Source organism: Columba livia, chromosome 2 (assembly GCF_036013475.1).
Source record: "Columba livia isolate bColLiv1 breed racing homer chromosome 2, bColLiv1.pat.W.v2, whole genome shotgun sequence".
NCBI classification, from domain to species: Eukaryota; Metazoa; Chordata; class Aves; order Columbiformes; family Columbidae; genus Columba; species Columba livia.
Window position 1 is genome coordinate 150,499,726 of NC_088603.1, and position 17,625 is coordinate 150,517,350.

The following is a 17,625-nucleotide window of genomic DNA, read 5'->3' on the forward strand; positions in this document are numbered from 1 at the left end:
ACCCTTCAATATGAATGAAAAAAAAAAACCCACAAGCGTGGATATCAGCTGCCTCATTAACAATCTCACTTTGAAGATCAATTTTAAGCTTCATGCTAAATCAAAGCTTTTAGATCATCTCTCCATAAATTTTAATTTACACCTGTGAAGATGCAGGTAGGCAAGACTGGGGCAGGTTTTTTCCACGGAAACTGCTGACAGTGTATTAAGTAGATACAAAAGAAGTGTGCATGTCTTCACAATAATCTCCCACATAACACAACGAGGATAGTTATGCTTCACACCTACTTTGTCAAGTCCCTGGTTTCTAGCACTTACCTACAAAGGACATTCAAATACAGCAGAGACAGAAGAATATGAGCACACAAAAAGAAAAGCAATTTTCAAACCTCATTTTTCATATCCTTCAAATCCAACTCATTATATTTTTATATGTGATATATGTTTGTATTTGGGATGCATAGTTCTTGCTTTCATAAGAGAAAAAAAAAATAATGCACAAAATATCAGGTAAAATTAGATCAGACTTAAATCTCTTTCACGCCTCAGTTAGAATGGATGCAGATAAAAACTCACAATCACACACCTCCCAAAAAGGAAGCTTCACTGAGGCTTATAAGGGTATCCTGAAGTACCTATTTAATTCAATATTTTGTGAGTATTCTCTTTAATAATCGTAGTGAAAAATAACACCACATTCCACTGCAGACTATTAAGTTCTGCCAGACTTTGTGCCAAACAGATGTAGCCTGAATAATACAAACTCCTAGATACATGTGCAAATCTTGTCAGAGCTCAAAAGTCAAAACATCTGAAGGAATTTTGGCTTTAAAATTCTCTGGTGTCAGCAGAAAACAGGACACATTGCTATATAGCTAGCATTATTAGAGAATTAGCAACCTAAGGTGACAGAGTCCCCCATCCAAATGATGCTTATCATGTGATTGGACCCACAGAAATAAAACCTTTTGCTGACAGATGCATCAGAACTACTTTGCCTGTGATTTTCCTTGTGAGGCTGAAATCAAAAAGCGTTGAACTGAGGGAACCGAACTCGGGGCAAAAGAGGGACTAAACTTTGAGCTGATAAGCATCTAAATGGAGAGACAACAAACAAGGAAGCAAAAGCTGAAATGAGCTGGTCAGGAAATTCATCTGTGTATTGAGTCACCACAAAGCACCAGATACTTCACATTCAGGGCTTTTCCTACCTCTGAAGCTACAGAATGAGGAAAATACAGCAAAGTACAGGTTCTCCAGCTCATCCAACCACAGGTTTTATCTATAGGCAGAGCTCCAGTTATACCCTCTATTTGAGCTCCAAATGGGAATGTGAAAATAAACATCACTACCATTGCAGAATTAGAAGGAAGTAAACGACATAGAAAGAAAGATGCACCAAAAGGGAAAAGGCAATGTTTGGGAAGAGCGGTAATGGCAAATGAGGTAAAGAAACATATCAGCTGGAACAAGGACTGGAGTTGATGAAAACAAGCTGTCATACTTGAACACCTGGCCTCTGCAAAGGTAATCATCCCCTCTGACGTGTGTGTGGACATGAACGTCCATGTAAACACTTTTTCTTCTTTCAAAGCGAATGCTGATGTAAACAGATTAAAGAGTAGCCAGCGAGTGATCCTGCTGACTGATAAAACTCTTTCAGCAGTGAGATCAGTGGGTTTTAAAAAAATAACAGGCCACTTTCTGTAAAACTATAAGCAATTACAGATCAAATGGAGCACCCACATTCATGGCACTTCAGTCATCCTACACGGAACAAACACTGTCCCTCTGAAACAGGCATCTGCTGCAGTATTTTCATGTACATATCCCAGAAAAGGCATTTGGCTCATGCAATGATCAACCAGCCTTTGGATTTAAAATATACCAACCCTCCCAGCCTTTGTCATGGGAAGCGCTACACAAGCCTTGTATATCCCCAAAAGCTGAACATGAACTTTGCTCACTTTGATTAACTGCTAATTGAGAACCCTCCGAACAGTGTGAAGCACAGCCAGGTGGTCAATTACACAATCAAATACATGATTTTATAAACTGGGTAAGTGACAGGCAAAATTTAACAAAGAACTGTTCCAAGTTAGAGAACTCCTCAAAGGGAAAACTGGGAGCCCATTAAAATCCCCACACTGGAGAAGAAAAACGCTAAGTTTGCTTGATTTTGTTTTCTGAATATGGTTCTTTATACTAAAAGCAAAATACATTTGTCTGAAGTTGTGCCCTAGTAAGTCATAGGGAGTTTAGCCATCATCTTCAATGGGGGCAGGCTTCTACCCCTGTCCACAGCAAGCTAGAAGGATTTGTATTTGTTAAAGGACCAATGTGCAACCTCAGAGGTGCTCCAAGGCAACAGGCAACTTATATGTAAATAGCTGAATGAGCATAAGTGGAAGTTGGGTTGGGAGGCAGATCAGAACCACCAACTAGCTTGGAATTTTGATTCTTTGCCCAGAACATCACTTTCTAAAAATAAAAACAAAATTCCCTTCTATCCTTCCAGTCAGGGAAGGCAGAAAGACAGAACAGAGGAGCTATACAAATTTGGCAGGCCTGGATTTACAGGGCTCCTTTTGTAAAGGATGTGTGCGAAGAGATAAGAGACAAGACACGACGCTTGTTGGACATGGTCCAAATAATACAGCAGAAAGTGCAAAATACCCTTCAAAAACTTGCACAAGCCATTTTTGTCAGAGATTTGGAGAGCTGCAATCGTTCTGGTATCTGAATACAAGTTCTGTAAGCCTGCCAGTGCAGCCAGAAGATGAGTCTCAAGGATTTTGGTAGGGTTTACTTTGTTTTCCCTTTGGTGGAAGAAGAAGAAATAGAAGGGAGCATGCTCTAAGGAAAGACACAGTAGAAATCCAAGGTAAGTTCTGCCTTGGGTCTCATCCTTAGTTTATTACACTCTCTGGAGTGGTTTATTATTTTACATGAAGAGATTACCCATAATTTACAGAAGGTATGCATATAATGAGGAACTTCTTATCAGATTGTAAATATTAGCTTTAAAAAAGAAAAATATACTGTTCCCTCTTGTCATTCTATGGTTCAATACTTGCACCAGCAGCTGCTACTACTTCTCTTAGCCAGAAATGGAGGGAAACTGAAGTCTGGCTGAGCTTGCGCACTGTTAATGGAAATGCACACTCTTTACATTAGCAATATTACCTTCTCACTCCCCAAATCAAATGCCAAGGACACTTTAGGACTTAAAACAAAAATGTTATGAAACCCTAAGGTTAGAGGTGACCAAGAGCCACTCACTCAGCAGTGACACATGCACTTTGGATTTGCTCTTCAGCAACAGAGCCCAGGGACACAGCGACCATGGGGAATGTCCCACTGCTGCAGGGACATCTGCACGCGATGTCTTGGTCACTGGGCATCCAACATCAGAGAGAAGCAGCCTTTTGTTTTGTTGCCTTCCAACTCAGCAGCCTGGAAAGACTGCCAGCTGTGCTACTTTGGCCTCTGTACTCACCAACAAGCTTAAACTGTCACCCAGAGAAGCCAACAGCCCAGGGAAGTTAATTTTGACCAGTCATGGCAGACTTCAAGGCCAAGCAAAGATTTTCCTCAAAAATACAAGTCCAGGCTACTATCATCATTATATATAGATCCCGAAGGCCACAGCATCAGCCGGTATCAGCTTTAACTTCAGCAGTCCCACGCTCATTTATACCAGCTGAATATCAAGCCTTTTACATTTACTTAAGGTACAGAAGCATAAGTGAATACAGATTTCAGTAAATCTTGCATTCTAAAATATTATTCATCAACATATAATTCAAATGGTAATTAAGAAGTGTTCACATGATTGATGACACATTTAAATTACAGGTTTCTAGCATTTTTTTCAGTAAAGATTACTTCCTTTTTCACGTGCCGCTTCTGCAAAGTGCAAGTCCATCTAACAGATGTCTCACAGATCTGCTTCTCAATGTAACAAGTTAGACTTTTTTTTTATTACGACAAATGGTATAAACCACACAGCACTCTGTTAAACTCAATATTGACACATCTGCTTACCACGTGTATTAGTAGCCATGTCAGCCACTTTCTGAAAGGCATCCAAGAAGGCAGCAGCTGCTACTACTGTAGTCCTGAAATGCATACAGATAACAAAACATTAGCAGTGTCTCATTGCTGCCTATTTAATTATTGCCAAAAACATTTAGGCTTTTAAAGAATACCCCTGTGAACTTGCAGAGGCCACAAAAAATATCCTCTTTTATATCTGAATTTAGCCTTTTCCCTCCTTCATTTCTTAATCCCTTCCTCGCTTTGTGTGAGCACTATGGACTTGGAGGCAGCCACGCTAATTCCGTGCTGTGAATTGCACAGGACAGGTGCTGTTTCAAAAGAGCACAGCCATCCCCCTTCTAGCTGATTTCCTCTGATGAACTAATATTAAGCAGTCAAACATGAAAAACAAATCTAACATACATTATACTGCACCCATTAGTGTACAAATTACAGCCACTGCTGTTTCCAGGGAACACGTATATTTTAAGAATAAGCATGCAGGACCTTCCTTTTAAGTAGGATCCTGGCCAAACACTTTCCTCAGTTTCTCATCTGAGGAGCATGATCAACCCTTGAAACAGAAAACAGCAACTTTGGGCAAATGAGATTGGTCAGGAGTTCTTGGGCAAATGCAAAAAAAGGCAAAGAAAAAAAACCCTCCACTTGGAAGAAAAACAAACAAACACACAAACCACAAACAACACACCCACAAAAACACAACCTCCAAACTCCCCAAACAATCAAAACAAATGAAAACCCTTTCTGATGCAGTGCTCCTCCAAGCAGGTCCCTTCCTGAGAGGTAACCCCAGCAATCTGAGACTCCACAATCCAAAGTGTCAAGCCCACCAGCCCCATCTCCCTCCAGGTTTGGAAAGCACCTACAGACCACAGGTCCGTTCAAACGGACAGCAAATATGAGTTCCATTTTTGCAAATATGTTTGTTCTACATAAGCAGTCCCTAGAGTTCTAAACACCTCAGGTCAGTACCAGACTTCTGATGGTGTAAGTCTGGTTGACCCAATTTAAGTGAAAGTAGGCCAGGGCTCTACAGGTAGAGCACAACTGTGCCCTCTCCACAGGTACCTCGTGGTTCTCTTTCTGCACATCTTTTCTACGAGTAACTCTGATTTCCTCTCTCTCCAAACAAAGTCCTGAAGGAGGCCCATCAATTTCATTTTGTTTCAAGAGCTCCTTCCTAACCTCAGAAAAACCCAGGAGACCTCCAGGAAAGCCGATCCTCGGCCAAAAAGACCACAGGACTGCTTAATTAGGCCAGATATTATGCAAATCTCACTCCAAATATGCTCAAGATCCACAAGACAAAACTGGCAGCACAGTAAGTGGCCTTCTGACAGCACAAATGATTTGAACACCAAAAAAACAGGCTTGGGAGGACCAAGCGCATAAGGACTCTTCATGTGCCCTGGAGACTAAAGGGAGGGCAAAAAAAGCCCTGGCAGTTAGCTAGCAACATTGAGCCCTGGAACCAGATAACCTTTCCTGGGATTTTCCTTAACAGTGTTTGTGTCCTTCATCTTCCAAACTTGTGGGTCATGCTGTTTTTGTGTACCATGTTGTTAATTATTAATTATATTGCTAATAACAAAGTTCCATTTCTCCCGTAACAAGATCCAGGAAGACCTGGCTCCAGCTCAGGTGACATCTGCTGTCCTTTATCAGAGCACACAGAAACGAACCAGAGGCAAAAGGCTCACATTTGCTAGAAATGAACAGCACATCCTCAAACACAGGCTTCCCAGCTGCCCGCTTGCATGTTCCTGTAGCTAGAAAAGCACTACAGGGATTGAATGTGACACCACAGGACTGGGAATAACAAAACTATCCCTCATGCCTTCCCAGAAGGCCTGTGTTTAAAGAGTACAAAGGGCTAGGAAAGTTCTCCATTTCTCTTCTTTCTCTGCTTCCTCCACACTCACTCAATGTGACATGACTGCTGGAAAAGGAAAAGCTACATGCGAGTGTGATATTTTAGGCACAGCAGAACAGCATATTCCGGCTGTTTATGGCAAATGAGCCTAAACCTGAGCTTCTTCAGGAACGGTTCACAACGCAACGTGGATCCGCAAACTAGACTGATAATAACCAAACACGTTGCCACTACTGCTGCTGCTGTGAAAGAAAACACCGATGCTCTGAAGAGCACAACAGAGATTGTGGTTTGGGGAGAGTTGGGAAGAAATGGAGCTTGGATTCCTATCTGTAGAAAGAGATTTTACAAGTGAATGAATTCTGGCGATGGGGAGAACTGGTCTGAGTGTGATACATATGACACTTATTAAATAATCCAGAATGCCATTTGCAATGTATACCCCAATAATGTAATTTTTAATCATCCCTGATAAGTGATCCAGCACAGGAATTCCCTTCATTTTTCAAGCAGAAGAAAGTGCTGTAAAGACTACCAAAGACTATTCAATATTTTGAGCCCTCTTCTAATATAAACCTGCTGTATTCTACGCTAATAAAAAGGACAACATAGGGCTAACTGCAAACGTGTGTTCACCAAACAATAAAATATCTTTGCAATTTTCCATCAGAAGCCATGAAATTTAGTTCATTTAATGTTTATTATGTACAGCTGGTGGTAAATTATGTATTTTCCTAAATACATTAAAACGGCGGTAGTAATATGTGAAAAATTACATACATGGGTGTTGACTAAGAAATATGCACAATTATAATAGGGCATGCTTAGCAAATTATCCTGGCAGAAGTTGCATTTAATGTTTGTACATACAAGGAATTGTAAGGGATCTTGACTGTGTAAAACAAAACTTACCGAAGCTGAGACTGCAGTTTCCCAGCTTTATTTATAAAGTCTTCCCACACCGGGTAACTTCCCTGCAAGAAAAACAAAACACAATAATGAATACTTGATTTGAGCATTCTGGTGTTGATACTCCAGATCAAATGAAACTAGAAGTAAAGCAATAATTAAGGCTTTACTAAATCCTAATCCATTAACACCAAAATATATTTTCCCAACAAGTTGTCTCTCACACCCTTAGACACCAGTCCCAAGCAGATGGGATGTCAACTGGTTCTGAATCCAGATGAAACAGCAGGTCCCCTGAAGAGGCTTTACAGATTAAGACCACAACAACAAACACGCTTTACTTCAGGTGGATACTGCAAAACCAAACCTGTTAGAAGCGAGGTGGTAGGATATTGCAACATCACGTACAAAGAAGCTCCCAAAACCAAAGGCAGGATCTCAGTTGTCCTTCCCTACGAATGGCTTTTCTGTGTCATTACCAGGTTCCCATCCTCTTTTAAAATAAATAATTAATTTTAAGGCCTTTACAATAAATGTCCGAGTTGAACAAGAGGCCACCTCAGATACCATCTCAAGGTAACTGAGCAATTGGGCACAGAAAAGGCACAGTGGCCATAAGACAACAAACTTCCCCAACAGCCGCCCTGTAACTGCAAGACCTGCTTCCAAACCCCTCCTGAACGACCTTAGAGCTGATTTCTGAATTGAAGCTAATAAAGCAGCATGGCGCTGCGTGTATGAGAAGTTCTGCAGGAGGTTTAGTTCCTCCTGACTTCGAGTTTCCTGTGAGCTTTTCCCCCATTTAAAAAATCTGTTAAAAGCCCAGGGTTCTGTTTAGAATATGGACAACAAGTGTTCTTGTGAGTCCTGACCTTTATTTCCCAAAGTAAAAAAAAGTGCTGATTTTTATGGTTAAAAAAACCCCATGCTTTATAGAGCAAAAAAAGGGTAAGTTGCTCTCTGCAGAGCAAGTGCACGTTTTCTGTTAAAAGCAAAAGCTGTGGTGGAAAGAAACCTCAAAACTTCCCTTTGAGTGGAGTCTAGAGAGTAAAATAAAATATGCCTGCTTCCTTTAATAAAGGTATAAGACTTGCTGTTACCAGAGTAACGACACAATAAAACCCAGATAAGGCAGATCCTCAAGGCTAACATTACCCCGGCTCTGACTAGAAAAGGTTGCAAGCAAGTGCAGTTGCTCATAGCAAACTCAATCCACCCCAATAAACCGCTCTGCTTTTTGCAAATAAAACAGAATCCATTGCCCACACTGCCATGAGAAGCCACATCTTGTTCGGGGCCAAGACAGACCCTTCCCCAAAAGCCGACAGCCCAGTTCCAGCTGCTCGGTGCACCCCGGCAAGGCAGCTCCCAGATATTCACACACCACGGGGGAATCCGTGGGATTAGACCTGGAGTTAAAGCCAAGGGCAAATCCCAAACCTCCCTTTCAACTCTGGCCTTCTCCACAATTTTATACACTCTAAATATTTTGAAAAATAAGATGTTTTTGCAGAGATCTCCCACACAGTCACCGCACAGCAGGGCTTGGGCAGTGCCGTGATACACCCAGATGCAGAAGCTGGTGCCATAAAGGCACCGTCAAGGGTATTAACTGGTACTCTGTATATTTTTCAGCAAGGCTCGTGGGTTTTTCTGCTAAAAGAGAAAAAAAGTGTAAAACGGGTGTTCGTAAAACCTCATTATACCTACACACAAGGGAAATGCAGAAGGGGAAAGAGAAAATAGCAGTTATCTGGATGGCAAGACCTAGACTATAAAGTGCATTATGCTATGCAAAAACTGTCAGACATTTAAAAAATGAAAGAAATCCACCAATTCTTGGAAAAAGGGGGAAAAAAAAGCCATTTCCTTAAACCTATTAGTCTTACTGCAATCCCTCTGCTCTGAAGCCCGTCTCTCAATGTCTGCCTGCGTGCCGTATATGCATTATGCATGTGGATGCCAGGAGCCCTGAAAGCCCTGACAATGAACAGCGGGGCCTGAGGCTTTGCCGGATTCTCCAGCAAAACGCAAGCCGGCAAGCGGAGGATACCAAAGCAGCCCGATTATGTTTCCATCTCGGCGGTGTATTATCCAGCTAAACGTGCATGATGGCACACGGGAGATCGACGCCAGCCTTCAGCTGCTTCGCAAGGAATCTTAAGACACTCCTATCAAAACACAGCTCAAAAAGAAAACACTTTTATTTTTTTAATTTACCAGGCTGGCCACAAAGCAAGCAAAATTGGAATAGCCACCAAGCATTTTTCCATGGCTATTTATTCTTCGTCTTTAAAAATGTTGCTCTCTTCTTGCCAAGCTTACTTAAATAAGCTGTAACAGCTCACCTAGACTGTTTGCTATATTTGTTTGGTTGAAATCAATGCTATCTCTTCACTGGGCCACTCTTAGGCTGGCCAAGAGCACCTGATCTTGTTTTGAAAAGCTTAAATATGTTTGTTTGTTTTCTTTTTAAATGTCACTGATCAATAGCTGGGGTGGTGGTATTTGTTGGGTTTACTTTGGGTTTTTTTGTTGATATTTGGGGTTTTTTTTGTTTGTTTGGGTTTTGTGTTGGGTTTTTTTAGTTTGGGGGTTTTTCATTTCTTTTGTTAGTTGGTTTTTGTTTGTTTTCCTTCAATTGTTAAAAAAAAAAGGCATTTCAGCAGTTTTGCAGCAGTGGCATGTATTCCTGCATCATCTGCTCAGCTTGTGGTATGTTGATCTGCTTTTTGCAACCCTGAATTCTCTTTAATAAACTCAGCTGAAAAATAAGAGGAATTTATTTTATCTGTGTTCCAATAACTCATCCTTCGTTTTTCCCTGCTGAGGTGGCCATGTCCACAAGCTCACCTCTCTCTTAGTGATACACAACTCAAGTCTTCCACACAAATTCTGCTGTCCCTTTGAGCTTTTCCAAACAACACTTCCACTATCACATCCCTGCTGAAACCAAACCCCCCTTAATTCCTACCTACAGCAGGAATTCCTACCATTTCCCAGGCCCTAATAACAGTGGTTTATCCCACTTCCAGCACTTTGGAAGCAAGGAAGCCATTTTGCGATGCTTGTGGGGACAAACCAAGGAGATGACACTGGAATCAAATATGTGCTGTAAATACTGGGGAGCAGCTCCTTCTCCAAGACCTCCTTGTGTGCCACCTCAAGCGCAGCAGCCCCAATGTCACCCAATGTCCCACCTCCACATCTGCAATAATAGTTCTTGCTTGACGTCAAGAGGAATGGTAATGGCAGTGGAGACCAGATGCTAATGGAGCCATAGAACTTCATCCTTGATTTGAGGTGTCTCTCAATTTAAACACGAAGAAACAGCAGGTGGAATTCGATGTCTTTGTCCAATAAGTGTTCTTTGCAACATGACGCCACTTTTGAAGAGTAGTAACACAGTATTTTCAAATATTGTCTCTCCCAGAGCTTCCTCTGTGCCGTCTGCAATTTCTGATTTCAATCAGCTGATAAAGGAAATAAATTTTCCCTCCTTTAAATGTCAGGATTAGGTCCCAACATTTTCTCTGAAGGCAGCAGGCCTCCTCCTCCTCAGAGAACAGCGGCTACAAGAATCTGGGTCACAAATCCTCTTTTTAGCTCCTCATGGGTTAAAATAGAAATCAGCTATGGTGCAGGTTTGTTTAAATGGTTTTCTTGAAAATCGCTAATAGTTTAATCTAGGGACTTTTTGCCCCCAAATAACCTCATACCCAATTATTACTTCACCATCGGATGAAGAAATTTGACATGTCTTCCCTGAAATGGGTGTTTCACCATCAGGGCACAGCGCTCCATGGTGCCAAGTCCCCCAAGCTGCTCGGAAGGCCCGGCCCTCGCCTGCCCACCCATCGGGACACATCACCTGTAAGCCACAACATGCCATTACCCTACCCTATTGCTTAATTAGTCAGTTTATAAGTGATTAGTCACCTGATCCCAGGGCCCAGCTCCAGCTAATCTGTGCTAAACACAGGCAGGGGAACCGCCTTTCCACCTCAGGGCTGAAAAACAAAATGGTGCCTCGTGCCTGTCACCATGTAGCCAGTCCGCAATTACGGACATGAAACAACTTCCCCTCAGGGACAGGCACCACAATGAGTGTTTGAAAGGCACAAGGCTGAGCTGGCAGAGCACCCGCAAGTGCCAGACACCAACACCCAGACCCGCGTCCGGCCAGCTGGCATCCTCCATTGCCGCCATCCGCCCTCCATCGCCGCAGCTCCTGGGGACGTGTCCTCCCAGCCTGGAGCTGGGGCAAGAAGGAGCAGGGACCTGTCTTCCTTCAGTGAAATCCCATCCCACATCCAGACCTATAGCTGTGGGCAGACATTTTAGTTTTTGTCCATCTTCCTCACCATTCAAATCTGTTTTAATTGGTAATAAATTTCGACTCCTCCGGTTGAGTCTGGTTTGCTCATGACAGTGACTTGTAAGCGACTTTCCTTGTCTTTGTCTCAACCCATGAGTTTTTTAATCTTATTTTCTGCTCTGTTTCATTGAAGAGGAGTCAGAGAGCGTGGGCACCCAGCAGCTGGCCAAGGTCAGCCCACCACAGCAGGGAAGTGGCAATGACCACTAACATACATCATTTAAACCCTGGATGGATGAAGAACCTTTTTATTCTTTTGGTGAACAAGCACAGCCATTCTACACTAACACAACTCTACATGAAACTTACTGAAGTTTGTTATTCCCTTCCTTTCAGGCCAGCAATTGTGACTCAAACAAGAAATAAGTAATTTCTCAGTAAAGGAAGGGTAGGTTTGCAGCAAAGGATCATACTTACTGAAATTGTTATTGATTACATCTAATGGCAAGAATAGGAACCCAGATTGTTGTATTTATTTAAGATTACAACTTGAGTATCAGCAGTCTTGACAGTTTAAAACTCTTCTGTCACTTCTCCTGCTACGAAGCTATGATTCTTCTTTTTCCATTAAGAGAAAAGACACTTTCTTTAATAATTTATTTCCATACACCCCAACTCCCACAGACGAGACACATTACATCTTCTAAAACCCCTCAACAGCATTCTTTTAAGTGTTTTCATTTATCAAAAAGGCTTTTCAGCCCTATTACCAGCTCTTGCTGGGACACCGAGTACAAAGGCAGCAGGAACAGTTTGGTATCTTGTTCACAGCAACAACCCATATAAATTTTTGGGGCAGAGGGGAAAAAGACAGAGAGCTGCTCTACAGTAAAGCAAACTCAGAATCTAATTTTGGCTGTTCCAGCTGAAAAGGTAGGAGAGAAAAGGACCAGGCAGTGCCTTGGTTTTATCTTGCTGGTTATCAAAGCAAGAGCTGTATGCTGTCCAGAAGAGCACTGAACAATGACTATCTTCAGACTTCAATAAAATGGAAAAAAACCACTACACAGCTACAGGAGTCAGGACTTCACCTCAGCGTAGTCATTCAGCTACGACCAGCTAAAAAGCTGAGTTCCACACACACATCACTGTTATCAAGCTTCACACCCTAATAATACATCCAAACGCCATCCATCTCTCCTTGGAATAAAATTCTAACTTTGCTCCTGCATGTATCCTCCGACCCCTTCAAACATGCTGAAACAAAATGTTGTTTATATAATTTTACCAGGTATCAGAATCAGAAGGACTATTAGGAATGTCTTACTTCTGTAGCATTTAGTACGTGACCTCCAAGCAGCAAAGAGACTTTTTTGTGCTTGACACCACACAAAGTCACAGATGTCACACACAAAAAATAGCCTGGATAAGTAAGTATGTTTGCCCATAGAGACAATCACTTTTCCAAGGGGCCTTGAACAGGCAAAAAACAGGAAAAAGTGGAGGGGAAGGGGACAGGAAAACAATGACAGCCTGAAAAAAATAAAGGGTTTTGGTCACAGATGTCTCAACACATGGGAAGATGCAACGGTCGACAACCAGTCTTCCTTCCCAGCTAACATCTGGCACTGGAAGTTTTTCCTCTTTTCTAAAATAATCAGTAGTTAACTGGGGAAAAGGGCACTTGGGCAGCCACAACTGCAAGAGTTACAAAGCACTACCAAACACTAATAGGTTCCTCTGTGCAATCCACAGATTTAGCCAAGTTCATGACTCATAAATAGGATTGCCTAGTCCTTAAGCCACAAAAGCTCCTGCAACACACAGGTGTGCAGAGAATGAACATCATTGTACACAGAGTTCATAATTGCTCTTCTCCGTCCAAAGCATTCTGCTTGTTGGCTTCGTCTCTTTCTAGATTGAAAAATAAACAATTCAACAGCCTGTCTCATGAAGCTTTCTAAGCTGTATCTATTTCCCGATCACTCAACAGAATAGTCTCAGCCTTTCAACAGACTGAAACATAAATTTTACTGGCAAGAGAGACTCCACTCTTTACGAAGACACAGAGGTGTACACAATAGCTATTACATTACTTCTTTGGTTTAATTTACCTTAGTCCAAATTCAGAATTGGGTTGGAGGGGACCTTTAAAGATAACCTATTTCAATTTCCCTGCCATGGGCAGGGACACCTTTCATTAGCTCAGGTTGCCCTAAGCCCTGTCCAAACAGAACATGAACACTTCCAATGATGGGGCATCCACAGCTTCTCCAGGCAACCCATTTCACTGCCTCACCACCCTCAACGTAAAAAAAAATAAATATTCTTCCTTATGTCCAATCTAATCTATCCTCTATATACTCCCTATTTCTTAAATTCAAAATCAGAACCAAAACAACAAAGTCCCAATACTGATTTCATAGAATCACAGAATGTCAGGGATTGGAAGGGACCTCAAAAGACCATCCAGTCCAATCCCCCTGATGGAGCAGGAACACCCAGATGAGGTTACACAGGAAGGTGTCCAGGCGGGTTTGCATGTCTCCAGAGAAGGAGACTCCACAACCCCCCTGGGCAGCCTGTTCCAGTGTTCTGTTATCCTTACTGAGAAGAAGTTTCTTCTCAGATTTAAGTGGAACCTCTTGTGTTCCAGTTTGTACCCATTACCCCTTGTCCTACCATTGGTTGTCACTGAGAAGAGCCCGGCTCCATCCTCATGACACTCACCCTTTATATATTTGTAAACACTATAAGGTCACCCCTCAGTCTCCTCCAAGCTAAAGAGCCCCATCTCCCTCAGCCTTTCCTCACACGGGAGATGCTCCACTCCCTGCATCATCTTTGTCACCCTACGCTGCACTCTCTCCAGCAGCTCCCTGTCCTTATGGAACTGAGGGGCCCAGAACTGGACACAATATTCCACATGTGGTCTCACCAGGGCAGAGTAGAGGGCAAGGAGAACCTCTCTCAACCTACTAACCACCCTCCTTCTAATACACCCCAGGATGCCATTGGCCTTCCTGGCCACAAGGGCCCAGTGCTGGCTCATGGTCATCCTGCTGTTCACCAGGACCCCCACGTCCCTTTCCCCCACGCTGCTCTCTAATAGGTCATTTCCCAACTTGTACTGGAATCTGGGGTTGTTCCTACCCAGATGTAAGACTCTACACTTGCCCTTGTTATATTTCGTTAAATTTTTCCCTGCCCAACTCTCCAGCCTGTCCAGGTCCCTGGATGGCAGCACAGCCAGCCTTCTGGCGTGTCAGCCACTCCTCCCAGCTTAGTGTCATCAGCAAACATGCTGATAGTACACTCTATGCCCTCGTCCAAATCGTGATTTCAAGAGCATCCCATAGACTGATGTTGACCATCATCTGTTTTCCAGTGATGCAGGACAAGAAACAATCAGTTTTACTTGCAGCAGTTTGAGGCTGGACAATCCATCCAACTAGATGACCATTTAACAGGCAACTCTGACAGGCCAGGGAGCTTCTCTTCACTGGAGCTCTTCAAGGAAGGGTAACACATTTATACAGAGGTCTTCTAGGAAAGCATAATACACCCACAAGGCAAGGAAAGCAGCTACCTGACTGCAAAGTCTCTGCTGTCTTTCAAAGCTAAAGGTACTGCCACACACAGGGGAAGTTTGGGCTTAGTTCCAGCAGCAAAAGGGACTCTCAATTAATGCAGAACACTTGCTGGGCAAGGAATGAAAAGTCATCAACAGCAAAAGACAAGACACGAACTTCACAGGATTTCACAGCAAGAGCTGAACGCACGCATTGCTGAATGGAAGAGGAGACAGGTACAAACTCAAGGTTTGAGAGATTATAGTGCATGCAAGTGAAAGTAAAAGCATGTCAAAAATCAGATTAAGGTGTCATTTAACCTGTAACTTACCCTTCAGGAAAGATAGTAGGAGTAATTAAAATCAAAGTCTTGTATCCATACATCTATTTACATTTTTCCTGCCACTTGTTTAGGGAACGGCAGGTTTAGAAACAAGTTTCCCTCAGCATGCACAGAATAAATAAGCATGCCAAGCTTTGCTTTCACAAGGTGATACATTATCACAACATTGCAAATTATGCAGCAGAACACTACTGAAGACATCTCATGCGCTATTATAAAATCTGTCAACTAGATTTTTCTTCTAGGCTTCACAGAACCACTCTCTCAGTATTTTCTGAACTGTTTCGTTTTTCAGTCGAAACAGAGCATTAGGACATAGAGATAAACACATCATGGAATAATACCTTGAGGAAGTCAAGACTAAAAATCCAATCAGGAAAGTCCAGAAAAAGGAAATCAACCCACTGGGGAAAAAAACACTGAGATATCAGTTATTTCTACATTCCCAAAAACACCTGAAGAACTCCAAAGAATGCCCAGTTCCCTGGGCACTGAAATGTAGCACTTCTTCACAAGAACATGGGTATTTATTAAACCTCACTAACCGTTTAAAGGGGAGGGAACCTAAGTCCAGTACCATCCTGTTTTTAGAGCTCTAGTCTTTAATTTGTATTATAATAGAGCCTGCACTGCACCAGCCCATATTTAAACGTCCCCAACGGAGAACACCAGTTGCCCCATGGTTGCGACTGCAGTCTGTAGCACAGCAAGGACCTGTGAAAACTCATCCCCCTTGGTTGCTTCTTGACATCCTGGCTCACAACCCAACTCATGGGCCTCTGTGCTACATCAAGAGGGTCCACGTCAAACCTGTGCCAAGCACAACCCAGTTCCATAGTTCATAAGACAAACTGAACTCCAAAGCAGCCACTTCATGGTTTAAATCCAAGATTGGGTAATTAGCAAACAAAAGTTATACTGTGAGAAGATGCATCATACACAAACATAGAGTCTTTCCTTCTCTAAACACAGGAAATTATTCACAGAGGGGACACAAATGGGGAGAGAACCAGTCACAGCTTCTAGAGACCTTTCATCCCATGCTATGATAAAAAAGCTGGATGTTAAGCCGTCTTCCAGAGGAAGCATTTAGTTCCAGATTCTTCCCTGCAGGTCTAAAGAAGTTTGCAAGCCTGAACAGCATTTCTCCTCAGAGACTCATCAATACTGCCTTTCATCCACTCGATCATTAAGTGGCCACTGTGCATAATCGGCAGCTATTTCCTAAACCCACAGTATTTCAGTTGGATCAAAATGAAGGTAATTGCATAATCAGGAGACACTCATTCAAGTTAATGCCCACACAGTACAGCCTCAAGCCAACAGCCCTGGGCTGGTAACCTCACCAACACCGCTGGGGTGTCCTCACTTCTTCCCAAGTAAGGACAAACCTTCATTCCTGAGCATTCCTTGCTTGATCTCAACACAACCTCCATCACACGAGCAGTCAAAACAATCTCCAGGACCCAAGAAGTGGCATTATCTGTTGCCCAAAGTACTGGCAAGCATCTCACCACAAAAGGATGCCACTGGGGAAAAGGCAGCAGCCAGGCAGCAAGTTTTTTAGTGCTTTATGAACTCCAGCTCCTGCCAGAGAGTCAAGTGCAACTATGCTTGTCACAGGCTAATTCTCTCCATTACAACTCATGAAACAATCACTTTGAAGCGCCAAGTCAGACACTTGGTTTGCTCATGAACAGTTTTGTTTGGAAGCATCTTGTCACAAATGAAGCTTTTTTAACAGAAAAAATGCCAAATTAAGCCGCTATTAAGCCACTACACAAAGGGCTTCAGTGATACTACTAAGCACACATCTGACTTACACAGAAAAAAAAAATGCTCATGGTGGCAGCTCATGCAGAAAACAAAAATGAGAACAAAGAATATGAACCTTTCTGTACCATCAACCAAACATCTCTCGTTACACACTCATCACCAGCATCAAGCACACCAACAGAATCAGTGTTGACAAGCTCATTCCTGTAAGTGTTCTTTTTAAAAAGATCCAAGACGATTTGTTAAATGCTGTCTGCACACCAGCTAGCATCCTAGAACTAAAAGGAGCTACACAATGCTCATGGTTGTTCATCAGAAAACTGAAAAATACAGAGCTCACACAGAGCCTCACAAGACGGCCAAATTCTTCACACCTATGGTTAAAATGCTCCAGCTCTCCACTAAGAAACTGAAATGTCCCATAATTTCAATTACAGGAGAAGGATTCAAGACACTTCTGTGGAGAGTTGATCAGTCATTTGTAGATGACATCTCTTCTTCCTGCAAATACTGCTTTATCACAGGGAGAGGAATAGCAATAGGTCTTAAGCAGTGACAACGAAGTGGTGTGTATGTGTGGATAGAAACATGTATTATACCGGGAGACTAAAAAAAAAACATCCCCTCATTAACTCAGTTTGTCTTTCTGTAAAATGGGAGCCATTCTTTGGAGCCAAGTCACACACAGAGCACTTCCATGATGAAAGCTGCTATGGCCTTAACCACAAAGCTACCAGACATTTTGTCTCCGGCCCTTTGAAACATCTCAGCG

The 17,625-nt window shown here is 42.5% G+C and overlaps 1 protein-coding gene across 23 annotated transcripts in view; it reads right to left on the bottom strand.

The window, feature by feature from the left end:
* MTSS1 (MTSS I-BAR domain containing 1) overlaps positions 1-17,625 on the bottom strand; it is a 129,050-nt gene that overhangs the window by 104,508 nt on the left and 6,917 nt on the right. For all 23 annotated transcript variants that reach the window (XM_021294253.2, XM_021294254.2, XM_065054381.1 and 20 more), the window contains exons 2-3: positions 6,848-6,909; positions 4,048-4,121 (exon numbers count right to left, since the gene is read on the bottom strand). In XM_021294253.2, coding sequence (XP_021149928.2) covers positions 4,048-4,121; positions 6,848-6,909 — 136 coding nt within the window. The remainder of the gene's footprint in view (positions 1-4,047; positions 4,122-6,847; positions 6,910-17,625) is intronic.